The sequence below is a fragment of the Alnus glutinosa genome, chromosome 1 (genome assembly GCF_958979055.1).
Source record: "Alnus glutinosa chromosome 1, dhAlnGlut1.1, whole genome shotgun sequence".
Classification (NCBI taxonomy): Eukaryota; Viridiplantae; Streptophyta; class Magnoliopsida; order Fagales; family Betulaceae; genus Alnus; species Alnus glutinosa.
The window spans coordinates 9,699,117-9,722,131 of NC_084886.1; the positions used below are offsets into that span (position 1 = coordinate 9,699,117).

General features: G+C 35.6%; 3 protein-coding genes and 1 long non-coding RNA gene across 7 annotated transcripts; 2 read left to right on the forward strand and 2 right to left on the reverse strand.

The window, feature by feature from the left end:
- Positions 1 to 565: 565 nt before the first annotated feature.
- On the forward strand, positions 566 to 7,897 carry LOC133871480 (uncharacterized). 2 transcript variants are annotated; one of them, XM_062308922.1, is made up of 13 exons: positions 566 to 1,216; positions 1,402 to 1,588; positions 1,846 to 1,918; positions 2,890 to 3,037; positions 3,227 to 3,336; positions 3,670 to 3,810; positions 3,886 to 4,027; positions 4,098 to 4,241; positions 4,943 to 5,103; positions 5,204 to 5,278; positions 5,438 to 5,576; positions 6,377 to 6,646; positions 7,548 to 7,897. In XM_062308922.1, exons 1-13 carry the CDS (start codon positions 992 to 994, stop codon positions 7,701 to 7,703), a joined length of 1,971 nt encoding a protein of 656 aa, XP_062164906.1. In that variant the 5' UTR covers positions 566 to 991; the 3' UTR covers positions 7,704 to 7,897. The 2 variants fall into 2 exon arrangements, with proteins under 2 accessions (XP_062164906.1, XP_062164909.1); XM_062308925.1 differs by having other exon boundaries at positions 6,555 to 6,646.
- Positions 7,898 to 8,823: 926 nt separating this feature from the next.
- LOC133866309 (G-type lectin S-receptor-like serine/threonine-protein kinase At1g11330) lies at positions 8,824 to 12,362 on the forward strand. The gene is made up of 8 exons (XM_062302857.1): positions 8,824 to 10,357; positions 10,533 to 10,633; positions 10,684 to 10,708; positions 10,833 to 10,990; positions 11,068 to 11,278; positions 11,494 to 11,731; positions 11,827 to 11,977; positions 12,064 to 12,362. Exons 1-8 carry the CDS (start codon positions 9,004 to 9,006, stop codon positions 12,343 to 12,345), a joined length of 2,520 nt encoding a protein of 839 aa, XP_062158841.1. The 5' UTR covers positions 8,824 to 9,003; the 3' UTR covers positions 12,346 to 12,362.
- A 280-nt stretch (positions 12,363 to 12,642) lies between these two features.
- LOC133871488 (pentatricopeptide repeat-containing protein At4g14190, chloroplastic) lies at positions 12,643 to 15,546 on the reverse strand. 3 transcript variants are annotated; one of them, XM_062308941.1, is made up of 3 exons: positions 15,049 to 15,546; positions 13,575 to 14,730; positions 12,643 to 12,854 (listed from the first exon to the last, which is right to left on the reverse strand). In XM_062308941.1, exons 1-3 carry the CDS (start codon positions 15,463 to 15,465, stop codon positions 12,838 to 12,840), a joined length of 1,590 nt encoding a protein of 529 aa, XP_062164925.1. In that variant the 5' UTR covers positions 15,466 to 15,546; the 3' UTR covers positions 12,643 to 12,837. The 3 variants fall into 3 exon arrangements, with proteins under 3 accessions (XP_062164925.1, XP_062164921.1, XP_062164917.1); XM_062308937.1 differs by lacking the exon at positions 12,643 to 12,854 and adding an exon at positions 12,957 to 13,317; XM_062308933.1 differs by lacking the exon at positions 12,643 to 12,854 and having other exon boundaries at positions 13,388 to 14,730.
- A 4,857-nt stretch (positions 15,547 to 20,403) lies between these two features.
- LOC133863224 (uncharacterized) lies at positions 20,404 to 21,012 on the reverse strand. Its single transcript, XR_009899376.1, has 2 exons — positions 20,906 to 21,012; positions 20,404 to 20,754 (listed from the first exon to the last, which is right to left on the reverse strand). It is a non-coding gene; the product is annotated as an uncharacterized LOC133863224 (long non-coding RNA).
- Positions 21,013 to 23,015: the final 2,003 nt, after the last annotated feature.

Sequence of the window (23,015 nt, forward strand, 5' to 3'; positions counted from 1 at the left end):
ATTTTTCTCAAGTTTAGCACAAACCCGAGCAACTAAACTCTCAAAATGCACATTTGCTACAAATATTAAGTCCTCCAAGGAGGGGATGTGAATTTAGCTGGGGCCGATTTATGTTATGTGAAGGTATGATCGGAGTTCACAACCTACACAATTTGGTTTATACAAATCCATCTGTTTTCGTTAAAAAATTATGTGTCGAAATTTAAACCCCCCATTTTTCAGACTAAAACGACACAGCAGCCAATGCCATTTAAATAGCTAAAACTTGATTACCCTTTTTATAACTCGAACACAATTCTTGTCTAACTTTACTGATGTGTCAATTTATTTTTTATTTTTTAAGAAAATGGCCTATCATTTTTCTCCCACAGGGCACAGTTGTTTCATCGTTTTTTGAAAAAAAAAAAAGAATGAAAAAAGAAAATGCCATGTAGGCACGGGCATTCAGAAGCTCCTCGTCATTCATTTGTTTCATCTCAGGGAGGGACGAAAATGGGTCAAAGGAGCCAAATTTGAAAAAACTGGCGCCAAAACTCCCCATATCTCCAGGACCTAACAAGTTCAAGCCACACCGCTTGATTCTTGAAACCCATCACCAGCTAATCCTTACCAGACTGCCCCGACCCATCCAAGTTCCTGTCCCCGTCCGAGCTCACCGGAAACTCGCCGGCAGCCACCGAGTTCATAACCCAACGTGACCCTCTCGATTTTGGACTTTTCCCGTCATATTGGATCCATCCCGGTATGAAAACGAACTTAAATTTTTTGGTTTAACGCTAGTGGGTTTGGGCCCTGACATAGCTGGCCCAAAATTGCAGCGCCAAGGATTTCCAGGTTTAAAATCTGCACAATGCCTCAAGTTCAACCCAATTATAAACCATGCCGTTTTAAGCACAGTGAGTCTTCTAGTTTTCCGCTCTGAACTTGGTGATTTGGGAAAGAAATTAGTTCTCTTGGAAAATATGCTAGTGGCATAGAAGGAGTCTCAGTTATGGACACAGATCAACCACAGACAGATGAAGATCCATTTCTTGCATTCATCGATTACGCGGGGTCTATGCTCTCTCCCGAAGGCGAGGATGATCAAGACCTGAATGGAAACAGAGCGGAGACAGGCGGGCCCGGGTGGAGCTGGATTGCATCTCGGATCCTCAAGACTTGCATTGCCTATTCGAGTGGTGTCACCGCCGCGATTCTGCTATCTGATCTCTCTCAGGTATTGTAAATCCAACTTTTACTCAAGTTTTTATACCGTGTTTACTGGTCAGACAAATGCAGGAAAATAAACGAATGCTGGAAATATTGAATCTCACCTTTTGAATCAAGCGAGCCTAAAACCGCAAAGCTATTATGTCTTGTACACTCAGCAATTCTTTGGTTGTTTTTTTATTTTGTTTCAAGGCCTGGAGTGAGCAGCACAGGCGTGGGGCTCCAAAGAGAGTGCCGGAATGTATAAATCAATTGAAAATGAAACATAGGAGAGCAAAGCTTCCGAACACCATTTCTATTGACGCTATATATGAGAGGAATTTTCTATCCTTAACAAGTGTCTTGGAAGCTGTTATCCTTGATGCTTTTGCTCTCCCAGGTAGCCTATATTTAGAAGTTTATCTAATTATTATTATTATTTTTATAAGTAGAAGTTTATCTAATTATTGGTATACGTGTGGACAATAATGGTACATTACTATTCAAACTTTCATGCATCCTTGTCCTTTTTCTTTTGAAGCATTCAGTCAATTATTCTTCTTTGTAATGCCGGTATGAACTTGTATTCTGATGCCTTGTCCAATGTTTTCTTTTTCGTTTTTAATTTTTATGTTGTTATCTTCTATTTTCTTTCAGGTACAAACATATACATGCTTACTTTGGGGGATTTTCAAAGCTCCAATACCATTGATCTTTATCTCCACCGTAGGTAAACTACTGAACAATATTGCACCTACAATTGGTCTTGCACTTACATCTTTGCTAATAAACGAGATGTAATCCGAGAGGCCATTTATTTTTCAATGAGAAAAGTAATGCTTGTAATGGCAATATTCTGAGTTCCTAGTATTTAGAGTATTAAAATAGGTATTTCTACTTTGAAATCCTTGTCTCTGAACTTCGGATCATGTAGTTGAGAGCTCTTGCACTAAGAACTATGTTTCTCTATTTTAGCTTTCATGTGGCTTTGCTCTTGGTACTTATTCCACATTTATTTGCTGGCCAGGCAGTCGAATCATTAGCATGTTGAGCTTTTGAGTGTCAAGCTGATGTTCGGTTGTCTGTATATGCATTTGGATGCACCCTATATGTTATAGTTGTTTGGTTTAGTGATAAGGAGGGAAAAAGATATGGGGTTGCAGTATAACAATCGTGGAAAGTTTTCCTTGTGGACCCATCAAGAATTGCCTCTCATATTTTGTTGGATTTGAAGGGGAACTTTTTTTCTCTTAATGATGGCTCAAAGGTTTTCATTCTCTGATTTTCTGCTTCTCTCTTTGCATAAGCATAAATAGGAGAATAAATGACAGTTCTCTTGGTTTCAATCTGAGCATTTTAGATTTTATTGCTTGGAATATACCAGACTACTATATTTCATTGACTAGGGAAAAAGTCTGCTGGTTATGGACGTATACAATTGATAATTTATAGCTGAATTATTTGGGGCTAGTATTGGAGGGGTATTTATGATTTGGAAGAGTATATTTCTTGCCATAATTTCTTCATGTTGTTTACTTAATGCACAACGTGCTTAGAAAACAGTGGCTTTAATTTTCTCCAGTTGAATAATTGTTACATTTTTGCCTTTGCTTCTTTTATATCCATTTTACATCCACTTAAATTGTTTATACTTAAAAGGTCCTGTGCAACTAAAAACAGATATTTTTTTTTCTATAACAGATACTACGATTTGGTGGATCCTCACAATGGGGTTCTGAAGAAAGGGAGGGAGATTTTCCTTACTGGATGTTATCTTCGGACCGCCGCTGAAGGATCTGGTTCTCCACGACTTTTGCCAACAGAATATTTAGTGATTTTGTTAGATGAGGTAACTCTTGAGATTTGTCTACCCATCTTTTCCTCTTCAGGTTCGACTCCATTAAACTTTTCCAATTGAAGTACATCAAATTTTGAAGAAGGCCCAACTTTTGGTCTTTGTTTCATACAAGGAAAAGAAGAAATGGTTCAGGATTTTCTTTCCCACTGCTGTTGTTACATTTTCATTATCTTAATGTAGGAGGAAGATGATGATGCAATGCTGCTAGGAGCTCAGTTTTGTTCAGATTCTTTCTCTTCCATTTCTCTTGATGCAGTCAACAAAGGGGCTTCTTTTTCATTGTATGCTAGGTAAGATTTAGTTACATGATTGTTTTTTTTTTTTTGCTTCTTAGCAGGTCAACCTTACGCTAATTCTTGCAATAAAGTTTTCCTTTTTATGATATCTTAATTGTATTAGATTATAGTGTTTCCTGTTTAGTCTGATTGAAATAAAAACACTGAACTAGTAAATTATTGTTACATTGAATGGAGAAGTGGAGCCATGATCAAATCTATATGTATGTGCATTGATTGAAAATTTCCAAAACCGAGGATAAGTTTATATGACACTTAAGTGTTTACTTCCTGACGGCGTAAGTTGTCTCTGATTAGAAATGCTTACCTTTTGTTTTTTGTCTGTAGGATTGAATCTATTGGGCCATTGGAAATTCAGGGAACAGTTGGTAGGTTACAGATAAAACAAATTACTCTTGTTGATAACGATGGTGTCAAGTTAAAGTTTCTCTTGTGGGGTGAACAGGTTCTCCTTGCTAATCTTTTCAGGTAAACTCTTGCCCAGGATTGCACCTTTCTTATTTCCCTTTTCCCATATATGTTTGTAACTGAATTCCTTTTCAGTGTTGGAAGTATGCTTGCACTGGATAGACCATATATTTCAAGTTCCATACAGAGTGCCATTGAAATAAGTGACGAGTTTTGCCTTGAATATGGTAGTGCAACCCAATTATATTTGGTGCCTTCCATTCAACATGAGGAACAAGTAAGTCATGGACTATAGTATGACAAGGTGCTATCATTTTTAGGATATTCAGTTAACTTGTGTTACTCAGGTGTGTGTAGCATTGACACAAAATCGGTATCAAGGACCAAGACTGCTGAATACATTGGATTCTAGTCAGGATTCAAAAGTTTCTCAAGTTTCCTTGCCCTGTGATTCACGGGGTTCTATCGACTTCAGTAATTATCCTTTTCAAGTGAGTTTTCCTTCCATTATATTTCCTTGCTCTCTTAGATGCTATTTAGATGTGGTTCTGTTTTCTTTTGTTTCTCAATGAACCAACTAGCATATGCTTTTAAAATGATGCATTATTTGATTTGTTGAATATGGTTGCATTTTTAAACTCTAGAGGCAGCCAGGATATAGACTTAATATTCTGGCTTTTTAAACAACTGTCCAAGTCTTATCCTGTGGACTACCGTCATCATTGTATCTCAGTAATCATCTAAGATTACATAGTTGACCACCTGTACTTGAAGTCGACCTTCTATTTTTATCTAGAGTCTTTTTCTAGCTGGACATTTCCTCCCATTCCTTCTCGTGAAGACTTAGTAATTGTCAGTATCTGTCTGGGTTCACTTCTGTTTTTCATTTTTCTTGCAAGCCTGTAGCATGCCAATTTAAGTAATGGAGCATCGTCGGATCTGTTACAGTTACATGCTGTTAGGATACATCAACATGGAGTTGCTTTATGCAATCATCTGAATCTTATCCTATTTGTATCTACTTGCTAAGCAATCATATATTATACATGAAATTGGCTACCTGCATCTTTCACCCTTGTGTTCTAGTGTGAGGTTGAATCTTGTGTTATTGTTCAAAGTTGAATCTAGTATTTGCCTTTAAATCTCTTCGTCGTTTATAATTAACATTTCTCACTTGTGCAAAGTTTTGCAGTCATTTGTGACAGACCTTCGTGACAAGATGACTGGCATCAGCCTCTATGGTATTGTTACAGATATTATTAAAGAAAAACATGTCACAGAAGCTATTTTCTCTCTGAAAATTGAAGATACCACGGGGGCAATTTGGGCAAAGCTACATTTGGTCAAATCTTGGTAAATTAATTTTGCAAAACTATCATACATCCATTTTCTGCCAAGATTATGAATCTTACATGTTATCTATGTTTATTTCGCTCAACTTATTTTTCTTTAGGTCACTGGGAAGATTAAGCATTGGTCACACGGTGTATATTTCTGGGTTAACATGCTCTATGACGAAGCAAAAATGGTGGGTCTAACCTTGGCAATCATCTTTTGTAGTTACTTTTTACACATTATATAGATATTTCCTAGATTCTTGTGGTTTTCTAGTATGATTTGTAATTTATTGTATTTCTAATGGAGTTCTGCTAAAACATCTAATCATGTTTATTTATGTGCTTGACAGCCTGGAAGCATTATGGTTTGAGGATAATATTAGGTCTTCTTTCTTCAACCTCAGTTGCCTCCCCGCATTGCTTAACTCTTATTGTCTTCATAAATGTTCGAGCCTTTGTGATCTATCCAGCCAGACTATCTATACACAAGTATGGGTTTCTCATGACTTTTGGTTTTGGCTCGGAACTTATTACTAATAGAACGGGATTTCCATGTCTATTGCATTTTGTGCCATTGTTATACAGTTAATATATTATGTTTTCCTTTTCTCCTGGTCAATCAGGAACAATAATTAGCAGTTATAACGTAACCATGTGCTTCAAATTAATTATAATGTTAGAAGAGATGGGAAACCCAAGTCTGCCCTTTACTAGATTGTAGTTTATGATTAGCTTTCTGAGAGTTTATTGACACAAATCTGGCCACCCATATTCAACATGCAACTTAAGTTTGAAGAATGACATATCCGATTAGTGGATAGCAAAAAGAAAACTTTAAGGTTGGTTCATTTTAGTTTGAGGATAAAATGAGATTCTTAGAAATCGTTTGTCAGATTCATTTTCTGATGTCTGTCGGAGGTTTATTTGAAATTCCTGGAGACACTTATCAAAAAAAGTTATTTAAGCAATTTACTTGCCAAGCACAGTCCCCAGATTTTAGTGGGTAGATGATGTACTTTACTTATCAAAAAAGATGCCACAAAAGCGCAGGTTTTATTTTATTTTTATATATACAAGCCCTAAAATGCACTTTTTTGATAACTTATGATGTACAAGCACTAAAAAAAAATAATGATTTTGATTTGGCAATTGGCACTTTCATTTATAGGGGTATAGCATTGAGTGCATCTTTTATTATTGTATATAGTTTCATGTTATAGCCTTTATCCTCAATACACGATCTTTTATCCACTAATTATTGTTTGTTTTCTCCCCAAACTTGTGGACAGATATGTCGAGTGTGGCTTGACCAAATTGCACATTGTCATGTCAATACGAAATTTTCACACTCTCATTGTGGTCATTTTGTTAACAAGACACCTAGTGGAGTTGTGGAATGCAGCTTCTGTCATTACAATTGTGATGCTGAAGTTGTGCGTACTTTCCATCTGGAAATCACTCTTGCAGATGAGACTGCAAAAGTTTTCGCATGGTGTACTGGTCAAACGGCAGCAGAATTGCTGCAAATATCTCCCGATGAATTCTATGAGCTGCCTGAGGTAAATGTCTATATTCATGACACCTTATTTTTTCGGTAAAGGTTGGTCCCATTTTTTAATATCACCCAGCTGCATAATAACAAAAATTGGTTAGTATTATTTCTTTTAGAGTGACAAGTTGCTTCAAAAAGTATTGCTATATTAATTATACCATGATAACTTATGATTTACAAGCACTGCAATCATGTGCATTTTAATTTTTTTTTGGCACTTTAGCTCCATAATTTTTCTGAAAGACACCTGGGGACTGTGCTTGGCAAGTAAAGATACATTTACTAGAGTAATTATAGTCATGTCCCAATTCCATTATCTAGGAATTCTTTTTTAATCAACCAAGGGTATTGAAAAGCATATATGCTTGAGAGTTGATTACCAAGAAGCAGGGAGCAATGTCAATAAAGAATTCTTGTGGCTGATCCCAATTAGTTGATTTAAGGATTATGTCGATTGAGTTATGCTGACAGGGAGAGACATAAGCTTAGGGGTCTGTAAATGTTCTTGTTATGAAAGAAGATACTTGGAGAAATATTTAATTCCTTTGAAAGAATTACTGCTTCACATCTCTGATAACCAATATATTTGGTTTTTCTCTATTTAGATTGTGCTTTTCAAGCCTGAGAAATATCAGATTTTTCCAAGTTATTATGCGTCATTAACCATTTTCTATATACTGTTACAAAGTCTTTTGAGTTAACGAAAGCTACTACAGTACATTACATCAAATATTTGATGCTCGTACTTGTGTCAATGAGCATGTGTACTCAAGCATAAGTATCGTAACCTCATCATGGCCTGATTATGAGGACAGACAGATGATAATTTTGTGATGCTATGAAATTGAGGTTTTTAGATTAGAAACTGCTCCTGAAGTTTCTTTTTCGATTTTTGATCTCTTTTCCAGGAAGAACAGGCGATGTATCCTTCTTCGCTAGAGAATGAGAGGTTCATGGTTGCAGTAGTTAATTGCAAGAGGCAGAGTGATGGAATTGGAGATGGTCTCATCCTAGAAAATGATGCCGTGTCATGGGAGATAACTCGTGCATTGAAGTGTGAATAATATTTTGTTGTATATATAGGAAAAAGGATGTTTTGGCTATTCGACTTCACTGGAAAAAGTTGGTCTGGAATTCTGTCCAGAATGAAGTAGATAAGTAGTTGCTGATGGCCTTATTATGTAACACCCTCTTCCCGCAGGAAGACCATATTATGCATTGTTCAAACCAGAAACGCAAGGATACAAGAATTCCATAAACTCAGAATCAAAGTAAACTAAATATCTCGTCATAATTAAAACAACTAAAACCATCGTATCACAGTTACATCTCATCCGTTGAAACTTAAGAAAGTGTTCCGAAACATAAAAGAAATAATGTGCTACAAGCACTTATTTAATCCTCTTCTAGGTGAAGGCTTTTGACTTTAGTTTCACTGACCTGCAGAATCATCTGCAATATCATTTGACCCCGATTTGGATGGTTTTTTTAAACATAAAAACAAAGGCAGTGTTGAATACTTAAAAAGTAGATACATAATACAATAAAAGAAGTTGGAAACAATTTTTATTCTAAAAATATCATGAGGCACAAGTAAAATATTCACACATCAAAAAAATTCTTTTCCTTTAATCTCTTGAATGGCCGATACATAACTACACCATATTTAAGTTGTATTAGCTATACTTCTCCCTCTAGAGTCCGTCCTACCCATCCATGGGTTTTTGTAGGGTGTTTTCTATTAGAATTGTTGGTGGTGGTATTTGGCATTGTTTGGCAATTTTGAGTGGTTTTTGGTTTGGTTAATATCCAGTTATAACAGGTAAAATATTTTTCGCACCAAGGAACCTACCCCTTACCAAGCGGCAAACCGCCATCCATGATGCATTAAACCTACTGTGCTACAATCCCAGCAACACAACTGGTCCGACACCAAAGCTTGAACTTGGCTGCTCCCACCAGCAAAGCATAGGGGCCCTTCTTACCTTCATGTCCTCATTGAGATTGGATTTAGATGCCATCAAATAGCTCCTTTCAAAATGTTAAATATAAGCCTGGATATTTTTGCTGCTTCTGTGGAACTGTTTGCTTCGCATAACGAAATCAAAATGTAGCACAATCTCTCCTATGTGGCATTTCCAGCCAAATGTGGCTGGCCCTAAGAAACAAATAGCACCGCGAGGAGTCGATCAGCGACAATAAGATAGTAGTTCTAGATTTTTTGTGCTTTTGAGTAAAACATTTCAACCTGCGGTCCAAACGGGAAGCTTTGAGTGATAGAAAGTCAAAACCGTTGACAAAAAAGCTTTCGATAGAAATATCTGTCGAAGAAAAGGTAAGAGGACCAGAAGCAATGAATCAATAATGCTTTCAAAATCTGCATCCAGCCATCCAAAATCTGAATTCTCAAAAACCAGAAGCGTTGAACCTATGGGACTTGATCGAAATACCAGCTTGTCAGCTCTTCTTGTCTTGCTATCTTGCTTTTGTTTAAAGTTTGGCTCTGCCGGCTCTGCCACAGACACCATCACAGCAGCTAAATTCATCACCGACCCTGAAACCGTAATCTCTAATGGTGGTGATTTCAAGCTGGGATTTTTCAGCCCTGCAAATTCAACCGATCGCTATGTTGGGATATGGTATGCTCAAATTTCTGTGCCCACTGTCATATGGGTTGCTAACAGAAACATGCCCCTCAAGAATTCCTCTGGAATTCTAACCATATCCGAAGATGGCAATCTGGTGGTATTAGATGGGCAAAAGAAGGTTCTTTGGTCATCAAGTTTAACAAATTCTGTTGTCAATTTGAGTGCCCAGCTTTTAGATTCTGGAAACCTCATCTTGCAAGGAAACACTACAGGGACAATGATATGGGAGAGTTTCCAACATCCTTCTGATTCATTCTTGGAAAAGATGAAAATTAGTACTGATGTTAGAACGGGTAAGAAAGTGCAGCTGACATCATGGAAAAGTCCTTCTGATCCATCCATTGGAAACTTCTCTGCCGGTATTGATGTTCGTAATCTTCCCGAATTTTTTGTTTGGAATGACGGTAGCCCATATTGGCGGAGTGGTCCATGGAACAGCCGGGTCTTTATTGGAGTGCAGAAAATGAAAACTGTATATCTTGATGGATTTAGTCTTGTAGACGATAAAGAAGGAACATTCTATTTCACTTTTTCCTATCTGAACGAGTCTTTTCGAAAGGATTTTGTCTTGAACGCGCAAGGAAATCTACAGGAAAAATATTCCGACAATGGGGAGGATTGGGAGGTCGTGTGGTCAACTTTGGAGACTGAGTGCGATGTTTATGGCAGGTGTGGGGCATTTGGAAGCTGTAATTCAAAGAATTCACCAATTTGCAGCTGTTTACGGGGATTTGAGCCAAAGAATGCAGAAGAATGGAACAGAGGAAATTGGACTAGTGGATGTGTGAGGAGGACACCCTTGCAGTGTGAGAGGATGAACATTGGCAGTGAAAGGGGCAAAAAAGAAGGATTTTTGAAACTGACGATGATGAAAGTGCCAGACTTGGAAGATTGGTCCTCTGATTTTGAAGAAAAATGTGGAACCCAATGCTTGGAGAATTGTTCTTGTATAGCCTACGCATATGATTCTGGCATTGGTTGTATGACATGGACAGGAAGCTTAATTGACGTACAGAAATTCTATACTGGCGGAGCTGATCTTTATGTTCGCTTGGCCTATTCAGAACTTGGTGGGTTGTTTCTGTTTTCTCTCTAAATTTATCTTATTCTTGAAATTTAAAAATGTTGCGAAATTGGTAAGATTGTATTTCAATCCAACCCAACTTCCCAAGCTAAGGAAGCCCTTGTAAACATAATTCTGTTTTACTTTGGATGAATTAGTTTGATGTTTTCTCTGATTTACAGACAAGATGGATAATGTGAAAGTAATCGGCACTGTCACAGTGATCATAGGAGTAATGAATAATCATAGGAGTAATATTCATTGGCATCTGCACTTACTTACTGTGGCGTTGGAGTTCAAAACAAAAAGGTAAAATTTTCATGATCTTTGTAGCTATTGATCCTCTCTTCTCCTCTCTGTTCTTTCATTACTATTTACCAAAAAAAATTGATGATATGTAAATTCCAATTAGCTCAGTGAACTAAGAAATGTTACAACATTTCTGCATAGAGATTACTAACTACTATTGTATGAACACTTAGCAACGAAATATCGTCGTGAGGACAAGCATGGAGAAAACGTAAACCAAGTTTTACTCCAAGAGCTACCATTATTCAGTCTTCAGGAGTTGGCAAGTGCAACAAACAACTTCCATGTATCAAATAAGCTTGGGCAGGGTGGATTTGGTCCCGTATACAGGGTAATATGGTTGTTCTTGTAGAAGGTTATTGTCTAACAATTTGAATATGTAGTCAATTGGTTGTTGTTTGTTTATAGGGAAAACTGTCAGATGGAGAAGAAATTGCAGTAAAAAGACTTTCAAGAGCCTCTGGACAGGGGCAAGAAGAATTTATGAATGAGGTGGTGGTGATCTCTAAACTCCAACACCGGAATTTGGTTAGACTCCTTGGCTGCTGTGTTGAAGGGGAAGAAAAGATGTTGGTCTATGAATACATGCCAAACAAAAGTTTGGATGCATTTCTCTTTGGTTAGTTCATGCTGATGCCCTTTGTTAGTATTTTCCAATATTACAATCTAAAATAATCTACGTCGAGAGGCAAAAATGGAATTATATTCTTTGATTGTGGTATTCTGATGTGACCTCACCAAATTGCTTGTGTTACAAACATGATGTTCGCTCATCTTACAAGTTTAATCCGAATGCATTTTCTTTCTCTTGTTTGGTTTGAAAATTTTCATTAGATTCAGTCAAATCAAAACTTTTAGATTGGAGAAGACGATTCATCATTATCGAAGGAATCGGTCGAGGTCTGCTGTACCTTCATAGGGATTCTAGGTTAAGGATTATTCATAGAGATCTAAAGGCAAGTAACATCTTGTTGGATGAAGAACTAAATCCAAAAATATCAGATTTTGGCATGGCTAGGATTTTTGGGAGCAATGAAGATCAAGCCAATACTAAAAGGGTCGTTGGAACATAGTAAGTATATACCTTTGTTTGGCCAAATTCACTAAGATAATAACCCTAATATTTGATATAACAAGATTTGAATGTGTCTTATTGTTAAAATTCAGCGGCTACATGTCTCCTGAATATGCAATGGGAGGGCGATTTTCAGAAAAATCGGATGTCTTTAGTTTTGGAGTGTTGTTACTAGAGATAGTTAGTGGAAGAAGAAACACTAGCTTTTACGATGACGAGCAGGCCATGAGCCTTCTAGGATTTGTAAGTCTCCTCTATCTCATTGCCTCATTTTTTAGAACTTCCATTACTTGTTTCTAAGAATTTCAATCTTGTTTATATGTTTCCAGGCATGGAAAATGTGGAATGCAGAAAACATAGTGGCATTAATAGACCCAGTGATACGAGAACCATGCTTTGAAATGGAAGTTTTGAGATGCATACATGTCGGGTTGCTGTGTGTGCAAGATTTTGCAAAAGATAGGCCAACTATATCCGTTGTTATTTCCATGCTTAAAAGTGAGACTATTGATCTGCCTCTTCCAAAGCAACCTGCATTCATCGAAAGGCAAATTGCCCCACGTGCCGACTCCCTTAACAATGTTCCTGTTACAATGGTTCAGGGCCGATAGCTTGTATGTGTTTTTTTTTTATTAAAGAATAAACACACAATCAGCTTCTGCTACAATGGTTATTCATGTTAAAAGACTTCCATTGGCTCTGGAAGGGAAGCCTCACCAAATCACCACTAGCTTTTCTCTAGGATTATTTGTACTAGTCTTTGATTTGATTACTTTGCTTTGTGAGCTTAGAATATGTGATAAGGATAGAAATCCTTTATAATAAATGAAGATTGGATTACCCTAAAATTAGGATTAGAATACAATTGAAATTAATCAAATCGTTTGTACACAATCAGATTGGTGAATGAGAGCATCATGTATCACTATTGGCCCTTTTCTATTGGTGAAGGTGAGTATCCCTGTAAATCCGGTGTCTTCATTTTCTTTATTTCTTTCTCTTTCTCTTCCAGTTTCATTTTCCATTTACTAGGAAACTTCTTCAACCATCGTCCACTTTGTTGGGCTATATGGACTTCCACCATCATTCACCTTGCCACATGGTCAAAGATTGAGGAAAGCTACAATGGACGTGTAGCACCCGGTTCAAAAAAAAAAATAATAATAATAAAATAAAATAAAAATTGAAATTCTTCCCTTCTTATTTTTTTATTTTATATATATATTGCACCTCAAGTTTCTCTCCAAGCCAACCATATGGTTTCAAAACAAGCTGCCACTCCCTCACATGATTCATTCTACAGAATTTAAAGAACCTAAAGGACCATGAGTCATAAATTCTGTGGAAAATTGTTCTTTCGAGATTTGTCTGAGATATTTAATACATAGATCCCAATAAGCATATCTGGGGTTGGTGAGGCAATGGGATCCCCAATAGCTGAAGACGAAATTCATATGAGAAAACATAAATAAACGGGCCTCCGCTTGAGCCTCCAAAGATAAAGGTACATGAACCACCATTTGATCCCCATCAAAATCTGCCTCTATTCTTCTTTAGTTATCCGGGAGACGATCCCTTTGTTTCTATTGCATTTTATCTCATTGTATCAATGCCAATTAAATTGCAGTGCAAAAGTAAACTCAAGCAAACACATGAAGAAAAGAAATTAATCCACTATAAACCTTTCTCAGGTACCAAAAGATACTACTAACTGTAAATTATACCGGTCCATCAATGAGAAATCTATCAATTTATCATACAAAAAGCATGCCACTTTCAGGTTGGATACAGGAACAACTACAGTAATTCTAACAAAGATATCTTTGATGAGCTAGCTTACCTTGACTTCGAGACTCCCTTCCCTTGTATTTTAAGACTAAATCAATGAGGCTATGATAAGTCCATTTTCTCTTTTCTCTAGCTTGAGGTTCAAGGGAACAGTAGACCTCTTCGCAGGTTCTAAGGAAATGCCCCTTCCCAAATGCAGCGAAAACCAGAGGATCAGTGTTCATTTCCACAGGTCTGTAAAGATCACCCATCCTTCTCCATGTTTCTAAAGCCACAGTTCCATCAAAGCCAATACTAATTGCATCAAATAGAATTCCAACAGTGACCATATCAGGTTTCACACGATGGGATGGTAATTGGGAAAGGAAGGCTCTCAAATGCGTGAAATCTTTAATTTTCAAATAAGCTAGCATGATAATGTTTGCAACTGTTACATCCCAAGAAACTTTTGCTTCTTCCATCTCCCGAACAATGGAGTCCATACCTTTTCGGCTCAAAAGACAAGCATGAGAAAGGAGGCGAAGGCACCAAACAAGATCAGTTGCGCCAACAGTTGATGAAACGTCAAGTCCCAAGTAATCTAATCTTGAAAACATATGGTTCCCAATATAAACCCTGGCCAATTTCCTTATCACATCATCCTTTAAAGGGGTTTTTGAGTTCAAAACTCTTCTATAAGCCTTTTCCATCTTTTCCAAGATCCCAAATCTAGCATAGGCCTCAAGCATTGCAACCAAGGTAGATGACTGCAAATCCATCTTTTTTGAAAGCACTGTTTGATATAATCTTTCCATTCTTTTGAGTAACCCAGCTTGCGAAAACTCTCGGATAAGCAAATTATAAGTAATGTGGTCAGGTGAACATCCATCCAATTCCATCTTCTTCACACACATACCCATTTCATCATACATTTTATATCTCCCATAAGCTTGAATTAACCCATCATAGGTATCAGTTTCTGGTGCCAAATTAGATTTTTTCATCTCATTAAAGTAAAACAAAGCATCATCAAAGTTCCCCTTTTCCGCAAAACCATGAATTATTGAATTGTAAGTTCCCAAAGAAGGCCTAAGGCCGTGACTGTTCATCTCCAGGAACAACGTCACTGCTTCTTCGATCACACCCTCTTCACCTAACAGCCCTATTATTTTCTCATAGTAGAATTCATTAATCCGCGATTTCTCTATGTTCTTCCACGTATCGAACACCTATTCAATATATCAAAACTTCAATTAGAGATACAAACGAGGAATCCAAAAAAAAAAATCCCGTTTAGTTGAGCCTAATAAAGTTATGGGTCGACTAATTTCGCACTTTCTTGTAAACAAACACAAGCAAAAACATAGAACTCAGAATTTTTATTTTCAATACATTACTTCTGCTTTCTCAGCCACCGAACAGAAAGTAACTTCGCACCCAATCAAAGATAAGACACACATCATCAACAACCCTCAAAACCCAGTAGAGGGAGAGGGAGAGGGAGAGAGAGAGAGAGAGAGAGAGAGAGAGAGAGAGAGAGAGAGAACCTGAAGAATTTCATGGGACCTAGAGGCATGTTTGAGGAATCTGACGACAGCCCAGAACTGGTCTTTAGTCCAATCTCCATCATCTCTGAGTATTAGCAAAGGGCAAGCGTTCTTCTTGCTGAGCTTTCCAAGCAAGTCTCTGATACTCTGGTGCTCATAGAATGTCTCAACAGGAAGGGTAGGGTAGCTTGTGGCATTGCCGTCCGGGGTTTTCGCATTTGAATGTGCTGGCGAGGGCTGGAGAGAGGAAAAACTATTTTGGGTGGTGAGGAATGGGAATTTGCGGTACGGTTTTGTGAGTGTGGTTTTAGGGAAGAGGAAGTTGTTGTTGCTGGGACTGGGACTGGGACTGGAGTTAGGATTGGAATTGGGATTCCATGTGAATGCTATATAGTTGCACTGGATATGAAGGGCCATGGCGACTGGCGAGCAGCTTTCATTCTTTGGCTTCCTCCCCTAACTTTGCGTCTCTCCCTCAGACTTACACTCTTACCTTTTTTGCTTGGTTCTTTTATTTCGCTGTCTATCGGGAACTGTTTTATATTTTATAATTTTATTAAGTAATGTAAGACCGCGTTTGTGATTCTAATTTCGTTGATAAAAAATACGATTTTAAATTAAATCGTAAAAGATAATCATTTGAGAATTGCTTTTTAAAAAGTAAAATGACTCTTGTACAACAGTTGAACTCTTGCACAATAATTATGTAACTATTGTTTAAGGTCTTAGAGACATGGAGGTGGGTCTCATGTGGTACGTTCCACTACATAGGTCCCACGTGGAACCTATTCCATGTTTTTAGAGTGGTGCACAATAGTTAATTGCACAACTGTTATACTTCAATCACTCATCTTTTAAAAAATTGTGATTTAAAAATGTAGAAAATTACTTTTTCAAATCGTAGGCAATTGAGTGTTTTTTTTTTTAAACACATAATTTTAAAAGGCTAACTTGCGATTTTAAAGGTTAAACTGTGATTTTGCCAAATGCTTAACTGCGTTTTTAAAAATTACTTTTTCAAATCGTACATTTTAAAATCGCACTTTTTGAAATCACAAATCCAAACGAACCCTAACACATGAGGGACTTCTAAAATTACTAATTTCAATGATTGATTACCTATTTTCTCTTTTTTTTCTTTTTTTTTTTCAACAATCAGCCTTTATATGGGGGGGGGGGGGGGGCGGAGGGCATTACCCTTTATATATTTTCATTGATTCTCTCTTTTATTTTCAAGAATGATATGACTTTTAAAATTATTATTAAATTTGAGATTAGTTATTATTAAATTTTGATATAATAATAATTTTAAAAATAGTGTCAATTTTTGAAGATAAAGAAGATGAGTGTCTTGTTATTGCATTACTCTTTTCAATGTCCATTTCGAATATCTGTTACTAGCCAAATAAAAAGAAAAAAAAAAGAAAAAAAAAAAGCCCCTTTAAAATGAAACTGGTATGCTATTCATATTTATGTATATTTTTATTTTATTTTAATAATAACTGATTCAACCGTTATGAAATAATTATAAGATAAAAATAAATATTTTTAACATTAGAGACATGGAATAACAGATGCCGGAATGCTTTGGACTCAAAAGAGTATTGAATATTATGTGTGCAACCTTATATTTAAAAAAAAAAAAAAAAAAAAAAAAACGTTTCTAACTCCACTTGGATGGAAAATTAGATAGAGGGAAAACAGTCTATTCCTAATAGGCTAATAGCAATTGGAGTTTGCTGGCATTACAAATGAAAAAGACAAGGTAAAGGAAAAGAGTAGCTAGGTTTAGCGTGAACAATTCTTGTGGCATCTTTCTCACAAAACCCGTTAATGTATTTTAAGTAATTTTTTATGTCAGTTACTGAAAAAAAAAAAAAAATTTAAAACATATAATATCAATCAATATAAAATAAATGTGATAGATAGAATAAGAGAAAATTAAAATTTAATCCCTCAAACTGCTAGTTGTTTTGCAAGTAGTCCTACGAACTGTCAACGCTTAGATTTTGGCCCCCAAACTACCAAAAAGTTTTAAAAATGCATATTTTATCGAAATATACTTATAATATCCATGCCACATGTTATTTTTCAATTAAAAAGCTAAAAAAAAACTAAAATTTTATTTTTTATTTTTCATTTTAAAAAAATGGGTGTTTGGTGCGAGCCACCCTCTAGGGCTGGGGGTGGCTTTCGGGCCACCCTGAAATGGATCTAGGGATCGAGCTAGGGGTAGCCCGAATTTGAATCTTGTTTACGTCATTTACCCTTCATTTTAATTAAATATATTACGTAGTCTTTACTAGTACTTAAGCCTAAAAAAGAGTATTAAAATATTAATTAAATGATTAAACCAATAATTTTTTTATTAACTTAAGCTTTTGAGACATTAGATGAATTAACAATTTCCACCTCCGTATATTATTATACATGCTCATTGTTATACAAGACTTTCTCTCCATTCTACAAGCATATATAACACGTACACATGGAAACTTATTATCATATTCTCACACCCATGCATATATATATATATATATGGCTCTTGGACAGCTAGCAATTCGATCAGCTTCGTGTATATATATAAGGGTTTGATTCCTACACTTCACCGGTATAACAATTGTACAACACCCTTTCACATAGGGGTGAGCTTCACACACTGAACCCCACTCTCATGTAAGGGAGTGTTGTGTAATTGTTGTGGTGGTGTTGTAAATCCATCATTTTCCATATACATATATATACAGATCCACTAAATTTAAAGCAGTAATTATATATAGGGTTGGTGGACATTTTTCATAAGTGCAGTAACATTTGCTTGACCAACGCCCGCGACATTCTCCGCCAACAGCTCCCTCGTCATCCCTACATGCATTTCCTGTCGCAGTGGGCTGATATTCTGCATCTCCCACGCCATGGTTTGCTCAGAAAAAGGCATGTCTTCCCCATTGCTAATCTCAAAAACATGTAAAGAAATCCAAAAAAATAATAATGTATAATAATAAATAAGATCAAATCTGTGACTGAATATATATATATAAGAGGTATAAGAGAAGTATAAAGCTACTAACCCATGTCGATACATAGTGTTAGAATATATTTTTCATATTACGTAGGTGTTTTTTTTTATAATAATATTTTTCATTTAGGTTTGATTTCTTTGAAAGGTTTATTTCCATTATGTTTATATTCTCTAAATTAAGTTTATCGATATTTACCTTATTTAAGTTTATGATTTATTGCTCACTACTCATTACCTCTTTATAAATAAAGAGTTATATATGTAATAATGTTTAATATATATAGTGAATAAACAAGATGTACATAGCCCATACATCTCTCTCCACTTTCTGCTCTCTTTTTCTTTTTCTTTCACATAATATTATGGCAAACAAATAAACCTTCACACGAGATTTAGCCATGCTAGTCCTCACCTTGCGGAATTGGAATGGCTATTATAAGTATTCATATATAGTATATTAGTTGTTTGTCGTTATGCCAAACTCATGGCAATAAAAATAATATAAGTTAAATTTGAAGATAATTTTGAAATCTACAGAGTATGCATGGTGCCCCATCCCATTATAAAAAAATAAAAATAAAAAAATAAAAAAATCTATACGCAACGAGACTAAATGGGCTTTCCAAGCTAAGAGACACTAGTAGCTTTCTTTCACCCGTCCCACACAATCAACCCTTGTTTCTTTGCTTTCATTTTCTTTTTACTAGTATTTGTGCCACATTGAAACGATAAGACCTTTCAAAACTGCTTTCCTTCTCTCTTTTCTTTTATTCTTTTTAGCAACCACCAGCAAATGATTAAGCAACAAAACTGAAAATCTCCCTTTTACCCTCAGGATTTGTAAGAAAAGAAATATAAAACAAGAAATTAAATGATCGTGAGGTGAGTCGCTTTCCTTGAGAATTTAAGAAGTTATTTGCCCCTAGCCTCCACCAATTCATCAGAATTGCTATGCACAGGTTTACAACAAACACTTTTCTAGCTAGTATACAATGGAGCCCTAAAAAACTTTTGTAGTTTGGTTGCATTTTACACAAAATGAAACGAAACCAAAACACTCTCAGTGTTTCTATTATAGCAAGAGAGAGATTTCAATTTTAAAGTTATAAAAAGTTTTTATAGAGAGAAGAAGAGAGAGTTTTATGTGTCTTAATATGAACTAGAGCAGACAATTTATAGTGTTAAATTAGCAGTTTTAATGTATGTTCAAATGTCATTAAAATCTAACTGTCAGATATTAACAGACACTTAATTTTTACCGTTAGAATAAATTTATAAACAATGGTTATTTAATTATAACTATTAGATCGTACTTATTAGTAATGATTACTTAATCTCAACCGTTAGATCAAATTTAATTTGATTTTATAGTTGACTTTACTAGTGGTCAAGTAAATCCAACCGCTGGATTTACCTTAGAAGGATCCTACGACCTAGATCAAATAACCAAATCGTATGATCGTCATTGTCCAAAAATCAACGATCATGATTTCATCGTTACTAGCTCCAAGTGCGCCCAACAACCCACTGTCACACAGATGCACATGCACACGCGCGTGTGCTTTCCCCCATACTAAAGCATACGGCGCGCGTACACACAAATGCATAAACCCAAATATTGCTTGCTTTAAAGCAATAGCTTAGTGTGAGTTTAGTCTTGTAAATGCCAACTTTAATTTTTCTTTTTCTTATATGAGACTCTCTTCTTCCTTCTTCTTCCTAAGCTCTTTAAAAACCTTCAACATTTTCAAACCACAAACTCTATACATATGCACATACTAATTTTGAAAACTATGTTAACAAGATTTTATGTAGCAAGAAAGGTTCATTTGAGTGCTAAAAAAAAAGAGAAAAAAAAAAAGTTTCTTTTGAGATACCAATTGCAACATTTTAAGTTTGATGTGCCTCACCATTTGAAAAATATGTCTATTATTTATGCATTATGCTAAGAATGAGTTTTTTTAAAAAAATAAAAATAAAAATAAAAATTCTAATGATTTACTATTTGATTGATAGATTGGTTCATCTTACATTAATTCCTCCGATTTTAACAACTATTACAGAGTGAACATTTTCGACTATATATGATCATTATTAAAACCAGATTTCACAAGAAGTTAGAAGATTACTTTCTTGTTAATTATTTAGTTATCTACAGGAAAAAAAAAAAAAAAGGAACCAAGAGAACGTTTGGAAGTTTGTAAGGGTAATTGAAAAGGAAGTGATAGTTTGAGAGCATAAAATATAATTTATCATTTTTCAGTTTATATAATAGAATAAAGTTTTCCGATCAAGCATAATATATTCTCACACCCCATACATAAAATATGACGTTCTTTGATACTAACACATGCATGTATACTTATGATATTTGAAAGAAAACATAATGGAATAGAAAAATAATTAAAGACAATGGCAAAATAATAAAATAGACACAAAATTTATGTGATTCGGTCTATGACCTATGTTCACAGAATAAAACCCAAATGTCTACAATACAAAAATCTTTATTTATAGGGTCGGTGGACATTTTTCATAATAGCAATAGCATTTGCTTGACCAACGCCCGCGACATTCTCCGGCAACCGCTCCCTCTTCATCCCTACATTTCGTGTCGCAGTGGGCTAGTAGTCTGCATCTCCCACGCCATGTTTTGCTCAGAAAACTGCAACTCTTCCCCGTTGCTAATCTCAAAAACATGTTAAAAAAATACAAGAAACAAAATAAAAATAATAATAAGTAGATTGGTCCTTGAATATAACGTGCTTAATTGGCATGAATAAGATCAACTCATGATCTGTGACTGAATATGTATATATATATAAAGCTACTAACCCATGTCGATTTTAAAGATGAAGATAATGAATATGGCAAACAAATAAACCTTCACAAGAGATTTAGGCTTAGCCATGCTTGTCCTGATCACTACTACCTCTTCAGAATAAGAATGGCAATTATTGTAAGTATTTATAGCATTAGTTGTTTGTCGTTATGCCAAACTCATGCCGACAAAATAATAGTGGTGAAGTTATATGGAAAGATGCGAATGAGCCCCTTAATTTGGTACCTTAAGTTTGTAAATGCATTTATATATACTTGAATTAAATTTAAAGCTTTTTGGCATCAGCAATTGTGAGTCGGCCGTAATTAAACTTGGGGTTGGATTATTCATCTTACTTTCTTTAAAGTATTAATGGGAGAAACAAGATGATTTGAAATCTATATAGTATACACAGTGAGCCTAATGGCCTTTCTAAGAGACACGAGAGTACCTTTCTTTCACCCACCCCCGCTCACACAACCAATATATCCTTCATTCTTTGCTTTCATTTTCTTTTTATTACTTGTGCCATATTGAAACCTTTGAAAACTGCTTTCCTTCTCTCTCTCTCTCTCTCTCTCTCTCTTAACAACCAGCAAATAATTAAGCAAAAATTTTTTTAAAAAAATCTCCCTTTTACCCTCAGAATTTACATAGCAAGAAAGATTCATTTTAGATACCACCACATGAATTGCAATTTTTTGATAATTTGAGATGGAAAGTGTTTCAAATAAAAGTTTGAGAGGACATTACAAATTATCTGTTAGTTGGAGGGGGTATAAGTACTTTGTTCTTAAAAAAAATAGGTAAGAAGGGGCAATATATGTCACCCTACCATAACATATCGAGGTGGCCGCGCAGCGATCTTGACTACAATAGAGGGACGGCCAAATGACGTCATCATCTAAACAGAGGGGTACGGTGGCTGCACCACCTATCTGTTTAGGTAGGGATGACGGCATAGCCACCCCCTCCCACAACAAAGGGGATGGTCGCATGACCACTCTCTACCATAACAAATAGGTGTGGTAGCGTAGCCATCTTCTCCCATAATAGATAAGTGTAGCTTGCAACCACTATTTCCTGGAATAGAGTAGACGGTTGCACGACCATCCCTTATCTACCACCCCTTTCATTAGTTTTTTTTTTTTTTTAATAGCACATTTTCACATTGAGTATAAATAATAAATTCAAAATAACTTAGACGCACGTACTAGTCACATGACGTTTCTATCCAAAATAACTGTTAAAACAGTTGCACAACCATCCCCAATCTAACACCCCTTTCATTAGTTTTCTTTTTTCTTTTTTAACAGCACATTTTCACATTGAGTATAAATAATAAATTCAAAATAACTCAAACACACGTACTAGTCACATGACGTTTCTATCCAAAATAACAGTTAAATGTGATTCGGGGGGACAATTCGGGATGTTTTGATAGTTTCTTGGTCCGAACTATGTACAATATATAAGTTGTAGTTTTAAGGTACAAGTGCAAATAAGGTGATAATTTGAGAAATAAAATGTTATTTACCAAAAAAAAAAAAACAATTAATCGGGCTGGTAACACACACTGAACCTTAGATAGCATCATAGCACGTATTAACTAATCTTTTTTTGTTAAAGAGTTTTTTGAAACATTTTTAGAGCATGATTAACCCGATATATATATGTAGGTAGATAAATACTACATACCACACAAACATTTCACAAAGTTTATGTAGCAGAGTTTAGTAGTTATTAATTTATTATTATTATTATTATTATTAACGGCTACTAGACCTTATCCCGTTGCTTTGCGGGATATCGTGTGTGTGTGTATATATATATATATATATATAAAATAGGGGAATCAATGAGAAAAGAGCCTATAATTGCAACAAGTGTCCTTTTATAACATAGCCAAGTGTCCTTTTAAAGTTGAACTGTACGTTTAATTTTGTCAACCAAAAGGCACGTTTAAGTGAAGTGAAACAATAGTTACAAAAAAAAAAAAAAAACAAAATTCTAGTGAAACAATGCGTTTGTCAAGCAAAAGACACGTTCGTTTATAATTAATGTTTGAATTGAAACCGTACGTCGATCACATCTCCAGAAACCAGGGAAACAGATCGAGGTGAA